This window comes from Telopea speciosissima, chromosome 2, assembly GCF_018873765.1.
Source record: "Telopea speciosissima isolate NSW1024214 ecotype Mountain lineage chromosome 2, Tspe_v1, whole genome shotgun sequence".
Taxonomy (NCBI): domain Eukaryota; kingdom Viridiplantae; phylum Streptophyta; class Magnoliopsida; order Proteales; family Proteaceae; genus Telopea; species Telopea speciosissima.
Genome location: NC_057917.1, coordinates 6,193,922 through 6,215,907, shown reverse-complemented (window position 1 = coordinate 6,215,907; position 21,986 = coordinate 6,193,922). Strand labels below are relative to the sequence as shown.

Genomic DNA, 21,986 nt, shown 5'->3' with positions numbered 1-21,986 from the left:
CTTGATAAATGGAGAGCCGTATATACATCTAACAATAAACTGACATGTAGAACCACTTACCGTTTTTAAGATGTACACACTGAGGGCACAAAAATGTAGCATTGAATTCCTTGCTCTTGAAACGCACATAGTTCCCATCGGGATCTATAAAATCAGAAGAACAAAACTCCCACTCATCAAATATGTCGTCTGATGTCAGGAAGTCCATCTCATACAATCCACAGCGTTTGCATTTCTCATCAGGAAGCTCTGTCAGAGGCTGCAAACAGAGAACAATTTCATTGTTCATTGTTCACCTATCTAGAAGGAAGTAATTAACCTACGCAAAATGTCAGCAAGACTGCAGTGACGATTAATGTAACATGTGCATGAAAGCAACTAAGTTTTGGAAGTATCTTCTTTCCAACAAAATAGAGAGCAATATATATTAGGATGCATATTCTGACAATAGGGTATTTGGGCGTCTGATATGGCAACTTTGGACCCAAAAAAACATAATATTTTAAAGGTTATGAGATATATTCCTGAAAAATTCAAGTTCAAGCGTGTAATATCATAAAATTATATTTAATGTTACTGAAGTATATGAAATTTTTTACAAACAATAGTTGTAAGCCAGGGATATGACCAACTGATGGTAATGACAGGAGCACCCTATTTAAAAACTCTTATGACGGTTGTCATAGAGATATTTAGATTTACGACTGTTAATAAGGAAATTTAGCTTTTGTGAATATCATATTATGTAAGCAGGGGTATTTCTGTACTTTACAGATTCTGTTGGCTTATTTCATAGATATATATGTGTGGAATTGAGTAGGGTACACAACTTCCCTATCGATCTCCCTTTGTTCTATCTTTTTTCTTTTCTTCCTTCTCTCTCTCTCTCTCTCTCTCTCTCTCTCTGGTGACAGACTGCGGTTTAAGGGTGTTCTGGTAGAGTTAAAAGACAAATAAATAACAGGAGTTCTATCAATGCCAAACTCTGCTTGTGTTTCTGGACCACCAATACCAGGCCACACAGAATATTTGAACATGAATCCCAAAAAATTCACTGTTTCAAAAGTCTTATGCTAGGGCGTCCCCGTGGTGAGATGCTGCATTACCACCTGGCTGAAGTACAAAATAGGCAAGGGTTAAATAGACCATCTTGAAGAAGTGACACACTGCATCAGATCCCAATTAGAGTGAAAACAAGGCATGGGTTCTCACAGCATGAATGAAGTGATAAAGAAGCAAGTTTCATGTACTTATTTCAATATAAGTTACTCTTTCTTATCAGATGAAATGCTGGATGAGAATACACAGCATTGGAAGATGGACAGTTCCCCCGAACTATGTTCACAAGCACACTGTTTGCTTATGGCATTGTTAGATTTCCATTACAACTTTCATTTAATATTTTTTCTGCATATGAAAGGATCAGAGAATTACGTACATGGATCCAGAAGAAACAGTAAAAGCATGGTAAGCCATGTAAAATAGTTTATCCACAGATCTTTCAGAGTTTACTAACAACAGACAAAAGTATTAGACCATTAGTTCAAAATAACTATGAAACTAACTACAAACCTGAAAAGATTCTTCACCCTTGAAAGTATATACAACATCTGCTTTCTTCACATCTGGCAAAATTGTTTTGTTCTCTCCTTTACAATGAAAATAAACTGTAGGTTTGGCATTAAACCATTCATGGGTATTAAAAATCTGGATGGACTTGAGTGTAACAACTCCTGAAGAAAAAACTCCTGCAAAAGAGAGGACAGCAATATTCAGGCCTTATAACTAATGCCACCATGCACTCAAATTATTATATTAACTCTTAGAATAAACATAATTTTGTAGAGACAAACTAAGTTGGCTCATTTCCTTATCGCAAAGTGACAACAGATAAAAGGGTTGGGCCACTTGGCTGAGTCCCTAATTGCAGAGCATATCAGACATGCTTGGCAAAAGGGAATTAGCTTTTACACATTCACTGAATCATGTCATAGTTGGAAATTCCGACCGAAATATCGCAATTTTGGAAAAATATTTCGGTTTCAATGGCCCTTGTAACGAAATGAATGTGAAATACTAAGAATATAATATATCGTTGAAATGAGTGAAACGAAATGATCGAAATGCCGAAATTTTGGTCAAAATAATCGAAATATCACACTCCTTCATATAAAATACCAAAAAAATGAATCAAAATTAGTCAAAATTGGCAAAATGAGAACATGTGTCAAAATTGCTATAACTCTTCAAATTTCTTCAAAAACTTACAGATCATTGAGGATTCAAAGCTCTCTAAACTCATCTAAGCTCTCATGACAAGATTGTGAAGAGATATTGGGTTGAAACTTAAAGAAAGAGGTATGTCCCCAAATCTTTCCATCTTGGTTCAATCTTTTGCTAGATTATACAAGGGAATGGATACAGTAAGCTACACTATACACTAGCAACCCAGGGTTCGAAGCCAAACTACCAATTTGGATTTTTTTTCTCAATCTATTAATAACAACAAGTATTACCATACTTGAATAGGCACTCCCTGAAGTTTCAAGGCGAAATTCCACTTTTTCGGTACCGAAATGGCCATTTCTCTCTTTCAGCCGAAATGGACCAAATTTCTATGCCATTTCAACGATTTCATTGAGATATTTTGGTTACGGCCATGGTTGAAATGGCCACCGAAATTTAGAACCTTGATCATATCAAAGTACTTATGTTCTTAGTTGCAACAACAATCTGTCCCCGTAAGCTTCTTTTGCGGGTGATCTTTCCTATAACCTTGTTAGCTGAGGCCTAATGGATTATTAATTGAGTCATTAAAGCATAGAACTGCCAAAAATTCTAGAAATATTAAAAGATATGAATAAGAAGAAAGTGTTCCCATCATCCTTATTTAATATTATTTATAAAGAGTGGAAGTTTTAAACTGTTCATTTGTTCTCCATGGGGGAACAAATGGAATCATGGAACCAATTTCTTTGGGTTTGGGTACAGGTACAGGTATTGGGAAATTGGGAATAGAGTGCGGGACTGTATCAAGGAGTCAGATCCGTCAAACTCCTAAAGTTCAGGATGAAGAATACGTATCCAAAATTAGGTATGGGGTATAGGGACTTGACTAATATAAGTCTCAAATTCCCAAAGAATTGAAAATAGACTATAAGTCAGAAGCCCCCAAGGATTCAAAATGTAACTTGTAGGTTTTGTAAGGGTTCAAGTATAATTTTTAGGCAGAAGGTTTTCTGCCCTGCACAGAGTAGAAAATTTTACATGCTCCACACACCTGTTTGTGCCACATGGAAAGGCGATGTGGTAATTGTGACTGTTGGATATGTAGAAAATGATATGAATTGGACATGCGTCAAATTTCAGACCCAAATTAAATTACACACACCCATTTATGTCCATTCATCCTTGTATTTTTCAGCCGTCCATGAATTGGCATGCACCTCTCCATGATCCTGGATTTTTCAAAGCACTATTTTCCCAAGGGCTTAAGTGTAAATTATCAAACTTATTCCCCAACAATACTTATAAGGAGAAATAAGAATAAGGTCACGAATTGAGGCTTTAGGACTCCCACTTGACAAAGATGCAGCTAGCGACCTCAACCCCAAAGAGGAAAGGTGAATAAGGAACGATAGCTGGTATGATTCTTCTTCTACATCTTCTTCTCCTCCTAGCATCTTTAGTGCAATCCGGGGTTCCAAAACTCTGGTTCGGATTGCTTTGGGCCCACTCAAACACTTAATCAACTCAAGGATTATAAACAATGGCAAAATTGTAATTTCCACAACAATTCAGCAATTAATAAAAGATGAGAAACAAATGGCAGCAGTACTGTAAATAAATAGAAGTTCAAAAGACAAGTGAGTGAATGTATCGTACTAGTGGGACTCTGGGAGGGGCAAACTTGGAACGGAAAACAATTTAATGGCAAGAAGTAAAAAGAAGAGAGGGAAGGGTAATATGAAGTGGGGTAAGGGAATTAATTAAAGGGTAATTTACACATACCACCCCTGAGGTTTAACGAAAGTATGATTTTACCCCCCAGTTTTGGACAATTCTGCGTACCCCCTGAGGTTTACAAACGTTAACAAATAAACCCATTCCGTCAGTTCATGACTAACAGTGTTAAAATCAAGGGGTAAAGTTACAAAAATACCCCTTCAAGAAAAAATTAAAAAAAAAAACCTGCAACTCATCTTCCCCAAATCAATTGGGGAAGATGAGTTGCAGGTATCGCCATCGAAGAAGCTCATTTATTACTCAGCATGGTTACAGAGTGTTGACACTACTCTATAGCTTCTATCAATCTTCTTCTGTCCTTCATTGTCATATTTCAGCTTCCCTCTTTCTCCAATGCAGTTGCATGATATGCGACGAACGGCATGACCCAATCTAGAAACCTAGACCGAAATGAACTAAATCCCAACCGGGATTTTGGAGGTACGTATCCACGGATTGTCAGAATCCATAGTTTTGGATCATGATGTGGAATTCACAAATTACTTTTGGAAGACGCTATGGATGAAGAGAAACACAAAACTGAAATTTTCAACGGCATTCCATCCTCAAACAGATGGTCAGACGGAAGTGGTGAATCGAAGCCTCAGTAATCTTCTCCGATGTCTTGTTCGTGATCATGAGAAGATATGACCTTCAGTTCTTAACATTGCGGAGTTTGCGTACAATAGTTCCTTCAACCGTACTACTGACTGCACACCATTTGAGATAGTACTTGGTCTTGAACCCCGTAGAGACCAGTGGATTTGGTAACATTACCCCCTCACGCATGTGTTAGCATTGAAGCGGATGAATTTCTGCGACATATCACGAAGATACACATGGATGTTCGACGACGAATTGCTATTAGCAATGATGGATGCCAAGCTGCCACAAACCGTAATCACCGTTTTGTTGAGTGTCAGCAGGGTGATATAGTGATGGTTCGAGTTGCTTTGGAACATCTCCCTCCGGTTACCAACCACAAGATTCATCCTTGGAAAATGGGAACATTCAAGGTGCTGAAACGCATCGGTCCTAACGCCTACATGTTGGAATTACCACCGATATGAATATTAGCAATGTTTTCAACACTGCTGACCTCACTCTCTATGTGGGCCTTCACACAGACAAGGGTGACACAGAGCATGCACTACGACTCCCTCAATTTGCAACTCCTATCGAAGATGTCCTCGACAACAAATTTATTATGATGCAGAGTAGTAATGGCTATTACTCCTTCCTCGTCAAATGGAAAGGTCGCTCTGTCAAGGATTGCATGTGGATCCATGCTGACGACTTCAAGCGCCTCGATCCAAATTTGTACGAGCAATACATGTCCTTCATCCATTCGTCGGAGACGAATGATTTTAAGAGGGGAGGAGCTGATGTAGATCAATTTCATGGGCTGAAAAACAGCTTCAGGTACAAACCAAGAACTGGCCCATCTTCACATCAACAGGAGGACCAGTTCAAAGGCCAAAGGGCCAACCAGCATCAAAGAGTTCCATTCACCCTATTTTGTTCTAGGTTTTACTTGCAGTCCCTAACGAGTTCAAACTCCCTGATATTCCATCGGCTTAGCCTGAGATTTTGAACAAAGGTTGCCCTAACATCGGCGACCCAAAGCCCTAAGTAAACTTCCATGCCCCTCCTGCTAAGAGTTGTTGACCTGCAACTAAGGCTTTTCTCTCTTTCCCTCCAGATCTGATTTCAGAACTTCTCCTTTAACTCGCTAGTTGATCTATAGGATTGCCTTTAGTCAGATTCAAGAGGTCTAATGGTTGCGAATCATCACCTGAAATCTCATTTGATTGGTGATCAAGCGAGGGAATTCTCTCAACTGGAACAACTCCCGTTCTTCCATGTACTGTTCTGGTCGAGAGGTTGGAACGACTTCATTATGTAATCACTGAAGACCATATAATTTTTATTTTACATAAAAGTCCCTGATTCTGAGTTTAATTACTGTATACCTCCACTCCACTTTTAAGTTCCAAAAATAAGCCCCTTCTTTCAATTTACCATTTAGTCCCAAATTATGTCATCTTGCCCAAGAGGGGTCCATAACTTCCATTTATTTACAGATTTGCCACTGACCCTTAGATTTGTTATAAGTGGACCCATGCAACCCAAAAGTAGGGTTTTGGAATCTGGAGTTGGATTATTCTCCTCTTCAGAGGTTGCCCCTTCTTCCTCTTCCTCTGTCTACTACCCAACCCCTTTTTCCCAGGAGGAGGATCTGGCATGTATCCTGTACCCGTGTCTGTCATATTGAGTCGACATGAATACTATGGGGATGAAGTGAAGGGTCCAAGTAACATAACGTGAAACCCTAAATTCTAGGAGAAGAAAGGAGGATTTCTTTTTAGGTCCAACTGAGGTCCAATAGGCCTCACCAACTAGGACTGGGCCCTAGCACAGTCCCAACCCCAAAAAACAGTCCATGCCCATGATTATTAGACCAATTGCCTATTAGCCCATCAACCCATGCACAAAAATTCTACTTAGCAATATTTCGTTGTTAGTCTTTAGTCTCTTCCAATGTCATTAAATCTGTTGTTCAATCATCAATGCAATTCATTCAAAGGTTTTGATCTTCAAAATCATCAAGTTTAACATAGGTCATTAATAATGTAAACCTACAATAGCTTTTTTATCCAATGCATATGGTTGATAAGAGAGCTCATAAAAGTCTACGTAGGGGTTGTTGCTGATGCGATGGAAAAAACTCAGGCTACTAGTATGAAGGTGCAGAGTTCAAAATCTGAGGGCGGAAACTTTATGTAAAAATGCTGACAGCTAGGACCACCTCCAGTTCACCCCTCCTCAGACCATGCAAAAAAGCAGAACTTGTACTTGGTATGACCCCCCTCTCACTAGTTCACGGAGATGATTGAGGGAGTAGATGAATAAAGAGAAATGTCTTGGGTAATCCGTAATCTGAACAGTAACACAAATGAGGGATAAAGAAGAAAAGAATGGAGGAGGAAGAAGATGGGGCTGCTGGTGGGAGATGGACATAGGTTACCTCCTAGAAATTGACAACTTTTAACTCTTGCTTAGGCTAATTTCAGCCTCTCGAGTTCTCTGTAGCCATTTTGTATCAGAAACTTCTCATTTCTCGTCCTTTACAACTCATCGATTAGGTTCAATCATCTTATATAACCTCATATCCTTTGCCGCATCAGAAGGCATCAGCTTGATTTTGTTTATCATGACTAGAAAAATTAGAATATTATCCTAAAAATTCTAATATTTTCTTTCTTGTAAATTCACCTGAAATAGCATGCAAAGGAAACTTCTAATGCAAACTTGCAATAAGTCTAGCCATGTTTGAAGAGACCCCAGAAACAACCATTGGACTCAAGAAGTGAGCCAAGTGTCCATAGCTATCTCATGATGTGCAGAATGATGGGTTAAAATATCCTTCCTCTAACTCAACATAAAGATGTGAAGGAAAAAATAACAGTTGTACTTCTACATCTTTAGTCCTCAGAGTTTCAATATTCGTTGAGGTACTTCATATATAAATAATGTCAAAGGGAAAAGACTAAGGATTGCGGAACTGAACTATTAAAAGCTTTGAAGAAGAATATTAAGGAAAAAACAAATAAGTTTACGGCACCAATCTTCATAGACAACATTAATTTGGTAACTGCAGATATGTTTTGAGTTTCTCAATTAGACACTGCCATTTCAAAATCACTATTTTGAGCTCTATAAGATGTGTAAGCTGCTCAAGAATAATATAGGTAGAAAGAGACGAGTAGAAGTCTAAAAAAGGTTGGGGGGATCCCAACATGGTACCATAGGTTGGTGCAACTGTGCACGGTATAATTCTCCTTGATTGCCAACATCAAAGTGAAGATTCAGAATCAAAATAACATCAAGGACGTGATTGCAAGGTCAAGGAATAACATTCAAATCCAACCATTTGAATTTACACTATGCTCTTAGCCTCTTACTGAATAAGTATTATAGACTATTAAGTGGTGTTTGGGATTTTCTATTTTGATAGAAAAGAACTTTTCTGTGAATATCCAACAAATAGTGTTTCTTTACCATGTGTAGACTTTTAAATAGCTAATGCAGATTAATCAGAGGATCTGTTGGTGGTGGATTTTCTTCTAACATAGAAGGAAAGGAGCCGCAAGGATAGGGAAGAAAGGGAATCGCAAGGATTAGGAGAATGGAGAAGTTGTGGGGAAGAACAACCTCAATATTAACTAAACCAAACTAATTTTCCATTTCCAAATTCCATAAATTCATGTAGAATTACATCCCTATTTATAAAGATCAAATAAATTGACTTTAGGACTCCTAAACCAAATAAAAAAACTCTCTTTTCAAGTTACGTAAACAAAAACTAACTTAACTGATCAAATACTTGCTATAGTAGACTCCAAACAACATAAACTACTGATTAACAATAATACATAAAATATTTAACTAAAAAGGTATCTTAGACTAAACTTACTTACTTAAAAGCACATGGGAACCCACACAATTTTATCTATATACTAATTCTGTATAAAAAAAATTAAGGCCCCAAATATAGACTTTTACAAGAGGCTCATTACATCAATAAACCCAAAAATAAGAATCCCAAGGTCCATAGAACCCAACCCTTGGGCCAAAATAAAGTCTTCTGAGGCCTAATTGGCCCAATTGGACAATCTTTAAACGCATCAATAGCCTTTTGTTCAAATAAAAAAGCTGCCTTCTTAAAATGCTTAATGGCAACTCTTCTCTTCCTCACCACCCCTTATTGGCAACAACAACAAAAAATCCTGCTTTTTGTTCTGTAATCTGCACATGTTTTATGTATGCTGGAGAAATATCTTCCATTTAGAAATTAAAAGCGTACAAAACATACCCCTATTTTTGTTTAAAACCTCAATCTCGCAAAACCGAACACCTATTTACACCAAAGCAAATGTGGAAAGTATAAAAAACAGCTTTGGTACCTTCCGCACTTCTTGATAACCTGTTTCTTTAAACTGCTCAACTGAAAACTTTTCTATAGGCAACAAGAAGTTCCATTGATTTTATATAATCTGGATAAGTTTTATGTTCGTGTATGGAACTATTGTTCATTTACAAATCAAAGATCTCAATCTCTCAAAACCGAACCCAATCTGCACATTTGACACATGCCAAAACAAATGTCCAAACAAATTCTTTGAACAGCGCAATACTTCCTTCAAACACTTACCTTTCTATCTGCAGCACTAAAGCAAAGGGAACCATCTCCAAAGGAGAACATACTAGGAACCAAAAGAATAGTATCCAATGACATAAACAGCATCCGTACACTGTTTGGCAACTTAGTGCATCTCATATAAGACCAAATAGTATCTCCAAACTGTTTCTACGAACTTGCAATATAAAGGGAGATGAGTAACCTCTTCTCTTTCACTTCACCCCTTCCTTTTGAGATGGTGTAAAGCCAAGATTTTTTCAAGTGCTAACATCAAGCAAAAGTCATGACTTTCCATGGAGCTGTTGTAACCCACATTCTATATAGGGCAAAAATCTCATTTGGATACCAGAAAGGGAATCATACCCTTAGTCCTGCTTATCCACATATTTCCATCTTTTTTTACATCAATACCATCTCGCATAGTCATTCAAGAAGAGTAGCAAATTCATCTAAGTCCTTCTCAAGGAGGTATCTCCAAACAAAACATTCTGACACCACATTATGATTATTAATCATGAAGCACTGGTCAATTTCTTTCCCCCATAATTTCATGACACCACTGAGTACATGCATAAGTAGTATTAAGTGAGAGACAAAATATTTCAACTTATATTTATTTGCCTCTTTCTGCTTGCAGAATATAAATATGCATTTTAGCTAAATATGCATTTTAGCAATATTTTTATATCCAAAATCCAAAAATTTCAGAGTTTCTAATTCAACACCAGTAAACGGTATGCAGCTCAAGGAACAAGACCAAAATATGCCTAGACCCATTAGGAACCCCCCTGAACAATTATTAAGAAAAGGCAAGATACTCTCCTTCATCTTTCCTAACACCCGATTCTTGTTATTAGCCTCTTTCTGCTTTAAAAATATCAAAACATAATTTCCAAACAGCTATTAATTCAGCTCCAATAAATGGTGAGCATCTCAAAAAGCAATGTCAAACTATGCCTCAGACCCCTTAGGAAACACCCATAAACAATTACTAATAAAAGCAAGGATACTCTCCTTCATCCTTCCAAACCTCAGACCCTCATCCTTGTGACACTCGAGGGGTTGACACTTTGTGGAGAAATTACTACTCTGCCACATTCTTCATGCTAAATAGAGATGACACAAAATCTTCCCTTAACCCTCGAAACCAGAGAACATTCTTCTCCTTCAACGCACCAAGGTTGAGAAGAATATCAGAACCCCATAATGGCATCAAATATTTTCCTATTAAGGTATTTCCACAAAATGAGGTCCTAATCAGAACTTAGGCAAGCTGGCTAATCTTTCTTTTAGACACCCATGTCTTTCCTTATTATTGATTGTAGTCTTTCTTTACTTTTGGTAGTTTAATAGTTTGATACTATGTACAAATAAAAATTTCTAAAATTATGCATAAAAATTGATGTAAATCTCTCAATTCCACCAGTCACCGACCAACCAATGGTCTCAAAAGACAAAAGTTCCATCTCTTCCTTGTAACTAACCTTCAATTCTCTTGCCATCGCAAGAGCTTTAACCTTAGTAATTTCCTGTCCTCTTTCTTGGCTATCTTCCACCGACAATATTATAGATCATGTAATACGAACCAGCAAATCCACACAGTCGTATCCGACAGTCAACAAAAGCTCAAGTATAGCAAAAGAGAGAGAATATTCGAATCGAGAGCTGATTTAATAGCTACAAAGCAAATAATTCATGATCTAGAAGAGAAAGTCTCAAGTTTTGCCGCACAAAGAGATTGCTTCATGTGCACGTATCGAATGCCCAGTTCTCTTAGCTTAAAGAATCTCTTAAATTCACTTTCATACGTTTATATCTCTCACAGACATATCAATTGGAGTTCGAAAAACACTCTTTGACTATTATACGTGGTATTATTAACTTAAATTACGGTTTCACTTCATCTGATAGATTCTGGACCGAGAATTTGGAGGAAATACACAAAAACTATTGAAAGAAACAAACAAATAGAGTAAAATCTATATGAACAGAGATCCAGAAACCTAGTTGAGAAGAAACTTACCGGGAAAGAAGCAAAGGATGAGCGAAGCGAGAAGAAGAACACGAACTTTTAAATTCGTCCAAAATCTAATCTCCATAACGGATTACCCTTCTCCTTTGATAATGATGAGCTTCTGGTTATTGATCAACTTGATTGAATAAGAAATCCGAAAAGAAATGAACAAAAAAGGTAAGCTCGAACGCTTTCTTTAACGAGGAAGTCAAGTGTTTTGTTGTCACCAGTGGACGGAGATTTCTAACGTGAACCACCAAAACCTTTCGCACTGCGTATTCTAGCCTTCAAAGCATGAGTCGCGTGTCACATACGCATGGTGCGCACGTCGCGACCTTCTTCTTCATGCCATGGATGTTGGACCTTCCCTTTCTAGAATTTTATGATATTTCAATTTTAAAAGTTCCCTTCCTTCGTGGGATTCTGATACTATTAACTCCTTTTCCAGAACCATCTGACCGATTTTAGTGCACGGTATCGGATCGGCCATTTGGAAATCGATACGACATCGATATAGATTGGTACAAATCCGAATCAAACAGTTTTCCCCTTGGTTCTTCTTAAAAAAAGACAGGTTGTTTTTTGGGACGGTGTTCTCAGTGCCACAGCGCAGGCAGAGCCCAGGCACATGGGGTGGGCACAATGACCACCTTGCCTCCCTGCATAGGCTGCCCATGTGCCTGGGCGCAGCCTGCGCTGCGGCATAGAGAACATTCTCCCTTGTTTTTTTTTACAATTTTACTCTTGATTTATACCATTCTATTGATACGGGATCGGTCAGGTATTGGGATCTGTGGTTAGGGATACTGATATTGATCATCCGTATAGGCAATTCGATAATGATACCTCAAACCATGATTGGCATGGGTATTGGTCACCATTGCTATCAATGGCAATACAGATTAGCTATATCATATCCGATCGTTTTGCCCCTCAAATGTCTATGAGATTTTTTTTTATTATTATGCCCTCCTTTGTTTTGACACCACTGATATGATATTGGTCTGATACAACTAATACTGATACCAATACCAATACAGGGTCAATTGAAATGAAACATCCGATCCTAATATCTAACACTAGTGCTTCTCACGTTTTATTCAGATCTCTTGCATTATTATAGTCAAGAATCACACATATAGCTATGTTTGAAAGTTAAGGGAAAAAAAAAAAATAATAATAATAAAACAAATTTATGATGAAACAATGATTGATTTATGTGTCTATCTCTTTCCTCAAATTCAATTTTTTGACACAATGATATATTTATTTGTATATCTTTCTGCCTTTTGGTTAAGATCAAGTGTATATCTTTATGCTCAAATTCAAGTTTTTTTGAATTTTTTCTTTTCTTTTTTAAACTTCCAAACATAGCCATAAGAACAAGGCTTAAATTTTACCCACAAAAGACTCTCCCCTACTTAATCATGGTTTGAAGAATTGGAATCGGATATTTGAATCCAGTCAATTTAGATCGTTCGTAGTTCATACATGATTTAGTTTTGACTGATTCCACTCTATTCCAAATCAAAATCCATGAAAGCCTATATTCCATTTCCAAACTTAGTTGTCAAATTTCAATCCTAATGTTCTGTATGTATAATGGGAAAGGTTCGAAATTTTTTGTTATTGAAAACAAACCAATTTTATACAAAGAGGAATACAAAAGAAAAGAAGGCAGGGATCTTTATCGCCTATAGTTTTCTGTCCTGTACAATTCCTATAGTTTTCTAACAAGGGGGGGGCGAAATAACCATTCCAACCCCTGACCGAACACTCTATCCGGATGGGATCTACCCCCTTCTAGTTAGAGGACTATAGGAATTGTACCGGGTAGGAAATTATAGACCATAAAAATTGATAGAAACTAAGTCCTACGCTAGAATGAAGCTTTATAATTTGACATGTAATCAATTTAGAGATCCCTTCGTACATTTAAATGGTTAAGATTGACCACATCAACTCTCCTTATAAATAAAACAAAGACACAAAATTCTAAGCCTATTGCCCCATGATAAAGTTTTTTGTCGCCTAGGATGAAAAGAGAATCTCTTCATCTTCCATGATATGACCTTTTGAGACTGTTGACCCTATTTGTTGATGATTAAAATTATCCGTGTGATACAAGTGGCCTCATTGCTTATTGGATTCTAGAACAAGTGGGTTTCATCATTAATTCTTGTCCCTTATTGTACGAAGTTGGAAACACCTTCTCCAATCCAATCCAAAAGTCATATGTCATGGCTTACGACTCTTTATCGTATAAAAAAAAAAATCATGATTTATGACTCTTTTCATCGGGGTAGGTGAAGGGAAACTTAGTTCATTTGTCTCATGGTATGCTATTTAGAGCCTGCTCTGCTTTCCCAATGAGGGTACCTTTCCAGGTTGAGTTATAGCAAACCTTACTTTTAGCATCAACCTCAAACACAAATGGATGAGCTATAAGACTATCCCCTATTCTGTCTTGGACTAAGTTTTCCTTCACCCATAGACTCATGAAGAAGGAAGACTTTCATTGATGATGAGACCTTATGATTAGACTCTTGTGTCATTATTAATTCCCATCCCTATTGTGCATGGTTGAAACTATCACTGCCATGCCAATCAGATGGTTCCAATAACCATAGTGAGGTGACTCCTTCTGCATGAGTGGAGGGAAACTCAATCTGTCTTGGACCAAGTTTTGTCCATGGTTTATGGCAAGTCCATCAAGAGTTAGGTAAATAGAGGAAATTTTTAGGGTTTACACAGGGTAATTTCGAAAATTTGTAATTTTTTATTTTCTCTTTAATTTGTTAATGACAGAGGGTTATTGGAATTACGGGGAAATTTTTGTAAACAAAGAAAGGCATAAGAGAGAGAACTTGTAACCCTCGTCTCACCGTGGATGTTGGCACCTTACTGAATCACATATATCCTCGTGGTATTGTTGCTTCATCGTTTTTCTTTTTTGTTTTGTTTTGTTTTTTGCATTGTGAATAGGTTTCCATATCTATATTATTGTGATAAAGGAGACTTGCAACTATAATTGTGGGGCATCCGCAAGCCAACCAGAGCCTAAAGGTTTGATCGCTCATCTATGAGAATGTTCATTTAATCCAACTTTTTGATCATGCAACCAAATCCCACCCTCTTCAACCTAAACCGAAGGTAAATTGAACAAAGTAAAGCAAAGAAGAAGTTGAACTTCTGATAGTCCCAAGCTAACACTTAGAGGGGAGTGAATCGATGCTTTTTCAATACTTCAAATCTTTGGCTTGATTTGAGTTGCTTGACACAGACGATGAAAGCCCTATAGTCATGAATGGCTGGTGCTGATCAATTTTATCAATCACACACAATCATATGTACACCTACCTCACAACCACAATGTGGCCAAGTATATCAGGTAGTGCACATCCACTCTACCGAACACACACTCCAATATCCAAATAAGAGACAAATTACAAAGACACAGATTTACGTGGTTTGGCCATGTCTTATGTCCATGGAGTAATGCATATGGGGCTTCGTATTTTAATCAATATACTATACAGTTTTGATCACTACAATAACCAAGGAGTCTCTACTTCTATTATACAGATTTGCTCCAACAAAGATATCTAGGACCACAACACTAACTCTATCAAGCCCCAACTAGGTATACCTTACAATGATAATGATATATAAAATCAAATCCTAATCCTTATATAAATGATAATAGATTTACTCAACAATAATCTAAACCTAGAATCATAAATACAAGGTTTTGCTAAATGAGTTACCTCAACCTCAGGAACTCCAACTAGAAGAAATGCAGACAATGCTCTCCCCTTCAATCTCACCTTCTAGCATGCATAGACGATGAAGGTCTCTTTTTTTCAAACTTCTCAAATAGCCATAGGCATGAATGAATCAAAGTCTTGACTTGGAATGGTCTCTCCCTCCCTTTTCTATCTCTTCTCCTTTTTTAAGGGTTTTTCTCTCATTTTCCCTAATGGCCTTTTGGGCCTTTTATAGGCACAATTATGTAAGGACGAAAATTCACATGTTAGCAGATTAACCGCTGAAATGGCCCGTGTCGACGTCTAGGGAATGCTTATCAATGTCACTTTGTTGTCTACAGACCCTTCAAAATGTCGACGTCCCTTAGATTTTTGCCATTTTAAAAATTCTGTTAGGCGTCAAAACTAGGCAGTCCGCACTTCCAACAGAACAGCGATAACCCTCTCATCTGAACTCCAATTGCCTTGATTCTTTTGCCGATGTAAAGCTGACTTGAAGGACTAAGGTGCAGAGCATGGATCCCAAAACTAAGCTGACGTGCAAACACTATTCTTCTAAAGTACACAGACCATGTCGAGTGTTTTTGCCAAAACTCCCGGCCAATACCGATATCAGATTGATCTGATACTTGAACCAATGAAAATATGACTCAGAGGTCTTCCTTTATCATGTTTCAAGCTTCCACAAAAACCAACTGAAGGACAACTCAAAGCCCCCATGAAATTACTGCTGCTGTAACACTCCAAGTTCTCCAACGCCACCAGACACACATCATCACTATCTGTTGGCACTACTACAACCAAAAAGGTTGTCACTAAGAAGCATGCAAACAATGACAACATACCAAAATTGTTTGCCTAAAAGTTCTTTGAATCCATATGCTCAACAACTTCCATCACTTGATGGAAATATTCACATGTTTCTTTCTGTTCTTTTCTATTCATTTCTTGCCAATCAAACATGGCCATAATGTAGAACAAGGAGTCCCTATTTATCTTAGCATTTCCAGCTAGACGGCATGTCATGAGTGTATCTCTCTTCTCTGAATAGATTGGCTTTGCTTTTTACCCAAAAAAAAAAAAATCACTTTGATTATTTAGTTGGTGTCAATGACATGTTCATCAAAGAACTAAGATTTTTTTTATTTTTTTGGTAAATAAAGAAATAAGAATTTTTTTTTTTGGTAAAGAAATAAGAATTTACAATATATGGAATTGTAAAGAAGGTTTGACATACTAGGTAAAAATAGTAATGACCCAACCACATTGTAAAAGAATTTAGAAACCTAGGGATATAATAATTTTCCAAACTTACCTAGAAAATCCTACTCAGCTAAGAGCTTGAGACAAGATACAACTTGTTTATATGAAACACTTGCTGAGAGAAAGAGAACCAAACATCTTCACAATGTTTTTGACTATTTTGAATTCAGCTGAACAGATGGACAACATAAAATAAGACTCATCGACTGAAAGAAAGTAAGAGATGGTTGAAGCAAAACAAGAGTGAGAGACCACCTTCTGTTCCGGGAAGGTCAAACTCCACTGATCTGGCTATCTATTGACCACAACACAATAGTTGTGCAGAGGTAACATGAGCCCAAATTTGGACCAAAGGCAAGCGTGCAACCTCCAGGAGACGATTCCAATGTTTTCCTTACCATCTCTCTCTCTCTCTCTCTCTCTCTGTGCGTCGCGAAGACAACAATTACATTATTGAAGAAAGGAAAGCACAAGACCACAAGGGTCCACTGAATGCATTGAACCATAGACAGCTTCCATAATATAAGCATCTGATTGCAAAATGAGTCAATTCCATTCGGCTACATTTTGAAATGACTACAAAACGAGCCATAACATTGTTATTCAATTTGAGAAGCCAACACACCTGCCTCTAATGTACAAAAAAAGCTCAGCAGACATGAAGAATGTCTTCCCTCCACCATTCCATGTGCTACTAGTACAGATCACAAATCACAATGCATATGGTCATAGTTAGGAGCAAGTTGCAGGAAAAAAACAGAGGCTACTCTGCATTGAAGACCTTAGACTCCAACTGGTATGTTTTGGAGAAGAAGGTGGGCCAACAGAGGTATGTCGACATAATGCTACTGACAGTTGATGCCCCAATGAGCATGTTCATCACCACAATCTGCAACTGAATGGCCTCCAAAGGGGAAGCTCCCCCCATTATAAGACCAGTCATTGCACCAGGAAGTGAGATCAGGCCCACAGTCTTTGCATTGTCTAAAACAGGAGAGAGTGCAAGAATCAAAGCCCTCTTTACTTGCTGATGTGTAGCTTGTCGTGGGGTTGCTCCAAGGGCCAATGCTGTTTCCACCTACATAAAGAATTAGAAAATTTGATTAAGTATATAGATAGGACTCACTAAAAAGAACACTAAATGCCAACAACAATAGAGGAAATCTAAGGTTTTTCTCTTGCATTGCCAGAAACACCTTAGATTTCCTCAAATGACTCAAAAAATCAAATGTATCTATTCAATTTAGACCAACCAGGTTCTTTTGGATCCTGATGTCATCTCGGAGTCGCTTCATTGTTACACCAGTTACGGTCATGGAATTACCAACCATCATGCCTGCAACAGGGATGATGTACCGTGGTGTGAAAGGGAAAACATTCAGCACAATAAGCAAGAACATGGTAATTGCCGTTCCAACAAGAATGGATGCACCAGCAATGAACTTCCCACGTGGAACGTGTTTTGCACGTTGGCCTGCAGTGTAACCAGCAACAGAGACCTGCAATAACACGAATAGAATGGAACAATCAGGTAAATAACTTTTAAATTAATAATGAAGGGGAGGCCATTCAGCAAATGAGTGTCAAAGAGTATCCTGCAGAAGATCACACAAGATGCTCTTCATTTCTTCTTGACCTCTTTATTTTGTAGAGACAGAGTGTGTAATTTTGTTTATCCTATTCTCAACCACATTTTCAAACATTTTAGGTGTAGGCAATGCCATTTTCAGTAAAACCCATGTCAATTTCCTATCTCGATCATGCTATATGAATATGATCAGACAAGTTATAATCATATGGTCTTCCATCTATACATAAAAACAAAAATTGAGTAGAAACAGTAGAAGCAGGTCCGAAACAATCATGGGCAAAGTAACAAGGGTTTTCCAAGATCAGCATCTTCGTAGCACTGTAGGATTAAATACCATTATTCATGAGAATAGCAGAATAACAACCCCCCCCCCCCCCACCCAATAATATTTCATCCCCATCCATTGCAGTTCATCCGACAAAGTGTTTGTCCACATTTTAGGATTGTCTCTAAAGATTATGAGTTGTGAGAAAAGTGTGGGAGATTACAAAGAATTTATACTGAGTGATAAAGAATAGGAGTCCATTAGACTTCCAAAAATTATAAAAGGCGATGAGCAACAAAGCAGACTAAATTAGGATTCCAACATCAAGTACAAAATTATGCTTCTTCGGATTAAAGATCATGTCTTGGCTAGCCTTATGGAAAGGGTGAAGCATAATAATAACTGATATAAATCAAACTCTATAGAGATAAAGTTCACATATTTCACGAAGGAAGTACCTAATCTGAAGATTGCTTGAGTCGCAAGCCTATTGATGTACTTACTCGAGCTTTCAATAATTTAATCATGTAGCTCAAGTGCTTTCCAGAGAATTTTCAACTTCACATCTAGCCCAGCTAAAAGGGAATTCATGAGAAACAAATTTAACGGCCAAAGAAAACCCCAAGTAAACCTTTCCTCAAACAGGTAATAACTCTAAAAACCCCAATCTACACAAAGAAACTACAAGACAAGCAAAAGCAAAAAAAGAAAATAGAGACACCAAATGTAGTGAAAACCAACCATGAACAAGTAAGCTGCGATAATCCAACCACCATTCTTCTGATTGAAAATGAACTGAAGCACGAATCCGATCACAGACAACTGAATAAAAGCCCTAACAATTGAATAGACCATTTCCGTAGCCAACCCAAGCTTCTGAACCATCGACAGAACCACGGCCATTAAAACTACTGCAGTGGCCATAAGCGGTTTCACCATACCTTTGAGGAAATCAACCCAATCGATATCCATGTTGCCCTGTTTCCCAAAAACGCTCTGAACAAAACAGGTTCAAGGGAGGCTCAACAAACTTGATCAGAGGAAGAAGAATAGGAACAAATAGAAGGACGATAGATACTGTCTGGTTAAAGTGATAAGATGTGTGAACCTTCCCAATAAAATGGAAGATATCGGGAAGTTAATTTCTGAGGAAAGCTTGCTAGGAACAGGTCGTAACTGCGATCGATTTGATAAATTATTGTGCTCTGGTGATGGTGGGTACTGCTGCTCTCCAATTGAAGAGATTCGAACATTTGGTCCATATCCATCTCCTCCATCCTTAAAAATAGAGCAGAAATTCCATTTTACCAATAAAAAAAGAAGGTGAGATTTTAAGAATAAAGGATCAGGATCTATGTCGCACAAACCTTTCTCATCAGTCTAACAACTGTCCAGTGATAATTTGACACGTTGACTAAAAGATATATTTGGGTTCCACTTGGGCATGAATGACCCACGACTTAGGCCTAGGCTTTTTCCCGTCATGTCTCCTATTTTTTAATTGGATTGTTTAGTACAGTTGAAGTACGGGTGGTAAACGGTCTGGTTTCGGTTCAAACCGTTTAAGTAAACCGTCTCAATTATGAAACTATAATCCAACCATTTATTAAACAGTTTTACGGTTTTAGTTTTAAACGGTTTGGTTCGGTTTGTCAAACTTTTGTTTGATTTTGGCACATTTATGTATATTTAAGAGTGTTAAACGGTTTATTTCGATTCAAACCGTTTAACTAAATGACCTCAATTTTTTAAATCATAACTAAACCATTTATTAAATGGTTCGATTCGATTTTGGTAAATAGTTTCAGTTTGATTTTGACACCTTTAAGTTGAAGGGTGGTTAGTGATTACCCAAAAAAAAAAAGAATGATTAGTGGATTCCATTTGGAAGGCTTGCCGATGTACCGATGTCTTCGTACGTGAACCTAATCTGAGTCCTTTGGATCCTCGACACGTACAGTTTGGAGCATGGTGTTCTTTCACTTTCAAAAGTACACTTCTATTCATCTTAAATGGCACCAAATGGGATATTTTTGCATCCTTTGACCATGGTTGTAGGAGAACTCAACTCAAATAATGGTGGGATGTACACGTTGTCAATTTATTGAGAATGAATCATTTGCATGTACCAACAAGTGAACATACATCTCAGAGTCAATCACATTTTAATTTTGTTTTCATAAAAACCCCTCTTCCCCTTGTAAATGGCAAAAATAGGACAGGTGGTTGACTCTCATATGTACGTTTACCTGTTGATACGTGCACAGAAACTGAACTCCAATTTATTTTCACGTCATAAATTGCAATCACAGATCTGAGATCAAATTAATCTAAATCATCCATTGATTTTCACGTGAGAGAGAGAGGGGAGGGGACCACAGATGAAGGAGAGAGAGAGAGAGAGAGAGAGAGAAAGAATCCAGAGTCGATGAGAGGGAAAGAGAGGGCGGGGCAGGAGGAGATGCAGAGGACTATATTATTTTAGACCCTTGTGGTTGAAGACTTCTCATATGTAAGCACACTTGCTCTCAAAAAATCGACTTCACAAAATGGGAGTGATAGAAAATGTATATATATAATTTTGTGGTGGGGTTGGTGGGGGACTTTTATCCCATGAGGTACGTTGACCGGTACGGTTGGGCGATTCCTCTCATAAGAGGGGCTGAAATGACCATTCCACCTTGACCGAACACATTGCCCAGGAGGGATCCACCCCCTTTTATTAGAGGCACTAAAGAACCGCACCAGGCAGGAAAACCGTAGGTGATAAAAATTCGTGGTGGGGGTGGGGGATCCTAGACTAGATTAGGAAAATGAGGTCTCAAGCATAAGTGCTAGGTGACATCGAATATAATCTTTGAATTTAAATGCTTGAGAATTGTTAGTGATGTGGACACGTGGTCTAATCCGTATGGGTGATTCCGTGATTGCAGTAAGGGCCTTTACTTTTCAACGATTCATTTGTCTCCCAAGAACACCTATATGAACTATGAGTTTGAAGATGGAAGATATGAGAAGAAATTAAGTGCAATCACTAGAGGAGCTCCAACTTGCTTGTCGATGATCTTCAATCCTCACAGTCATTGAGATCCAATACTGGTATCAAAAATAAGGGTCTAATAGAAGAATGAGTAAGAAGAAGTTTATCAACCATTATCCATACTCCGTTCATGGGAACTCAAACTCGGATGACTGGTGCAATGCTACAACCAATAGATGAATCACAAGCCCATGCGTGCTAATGATTCTCTTTAATTCCTAAAGCTCGGCAGTGTGGTAATGCTAGGTAGAGATGCTGACACATGTTAGTTCAGATTGAATCATTGGATGTCTGAACTGTCATGTGTTAGCATCTCCACCTAACACTGCCGCACTGCCGAGCTTTAGGGAATAGGAGAGGATAATTTTCCAGAGTGAATAACGCTTATTCATCAATCGCTCTTTTGTTTGTGACAAAAAAAATCACTCTTTTGTTTCGAAAGCCATAATTTCTTTTATCCTGTTTTTGTTAGAATTTTAGTTTTAATAAAACTCTATATGGACATAATTAAATCCCTAAACCAGGCTAATTAGGGTTTTGGTCTAATAAAGTGGGGTCATTAAGTTATATTAGAAGTCTAATGTGGACTGGCTTAGTGTGGGCCAGATAGATTCTTATTGGGACTGTGATGAGTCAGACCCTATAGGGATTACTATATAAGGAGAGCTAGGCCCCCCCTCTACCCATCACAACTTATTATTCTCAATTACTATTGAGGAGTGCATTCTTGAAAGAGAGGGAGATATTCAGTGTTCGTCGTCCCTGCGCATTCGGTATTCTCATCAGGCCAGTTACTTTGGGAATAGAGGGGAAGCACCTAGATTTTTGTTCTTTATTT

General features: G+C 37.8%; 2 protein-coding genes across 4 annotated transcripts in view; both read right to left on the bottom strand.

Moving 5' to 3' along the window:
• Positions 1–11,416, bottom strand: part of LOC122651611 — a 32,185-nt gene extending 20,769 nt beyond the window's left edge. The window contains exons 1-3 of one of the 2 annotated variants that reach the window (XM_043845066.1): positions 11,232–11,414; positions 1,573–1,748; positions 61–259 (exon numbers count right to left, since the gene is read on the bottom strand). In XM_043845066.1, the coding sequence (XP_043701001.1) occupies positions 61–259; positions 1,573–1,748; positions 11,232–11,307 (451 nt within the window). In that variant the 5' untranslated portion in view covers positions 11,308–11,414. Of the gene's footprint in view, positions 1–60; positions 260–1,572; positions 1,749–11,231 lie in introns of both variants that reach the window. The other variant, XM_043845068.1, reaches the window with a different exon arrangement.
• Positions 8,778–19,151, bottom strand: LOC122651609 (protein ALUMINUM SENSITIVE 3-like). 2 transcript variants are annotated; one of them, XM_043845065.1, is made up of 4 exons: positions 18,850–19,151; positions 17,506–17,751; positions 17,005–17,330; positions 8,778–8,793 (listed from the first exon to the last, which is right to left on the bottom strand). In XM_043845065.1, exons 1-3 carry the CDS (start codon positions 19,078–19,080, stop codon positions 17,016–17,018), a joined length of 792 nt encoding a protein of 263 aa, XP_043701000.1. In that variant the 5' UTR covers positions 19,081–19,151; the 3' UTR covers positions 8,778–8,793; positions 17,005–17,015. The 2 variants fall into 2 exon arrangements, with proteins under 2 accessions (XP_043701000.1, XP_043700999.1); XM_043845064.1 differs by lacking the exon at positions 8,778–8,793 and having other exon boundaries at positions 16,826–17,330.
• Between the last annotated feature and the right edge of the window lie 2,835 nt (positions 19,152–21,986).

Bases quoted from the DNA above. Each gene is read 5' to 3' on its own strand.
- LOC122651609 (XM_043845065.1), bottom strand. From the start codon at position 19,080: ATGGATATCGATTGGGTTGATTTCCTCAAAGGTATGGTGAAACCGCTT. The intron at 17,752-18,849 runs GTTGGTTTTCAC...GTGTTATTGCAG, and splicing joins TCGCAGCTTACTTGTTCATG to GTCTCTGTTGCTGGTTACAC. The intron at 17,331-17,505 runs GTTGGTCTAAAT...TTCTTTATGTAG, and splicing joins TCAGGATCCAAAAGAACCTG to GTGGAAACAGCATTGGCCCT.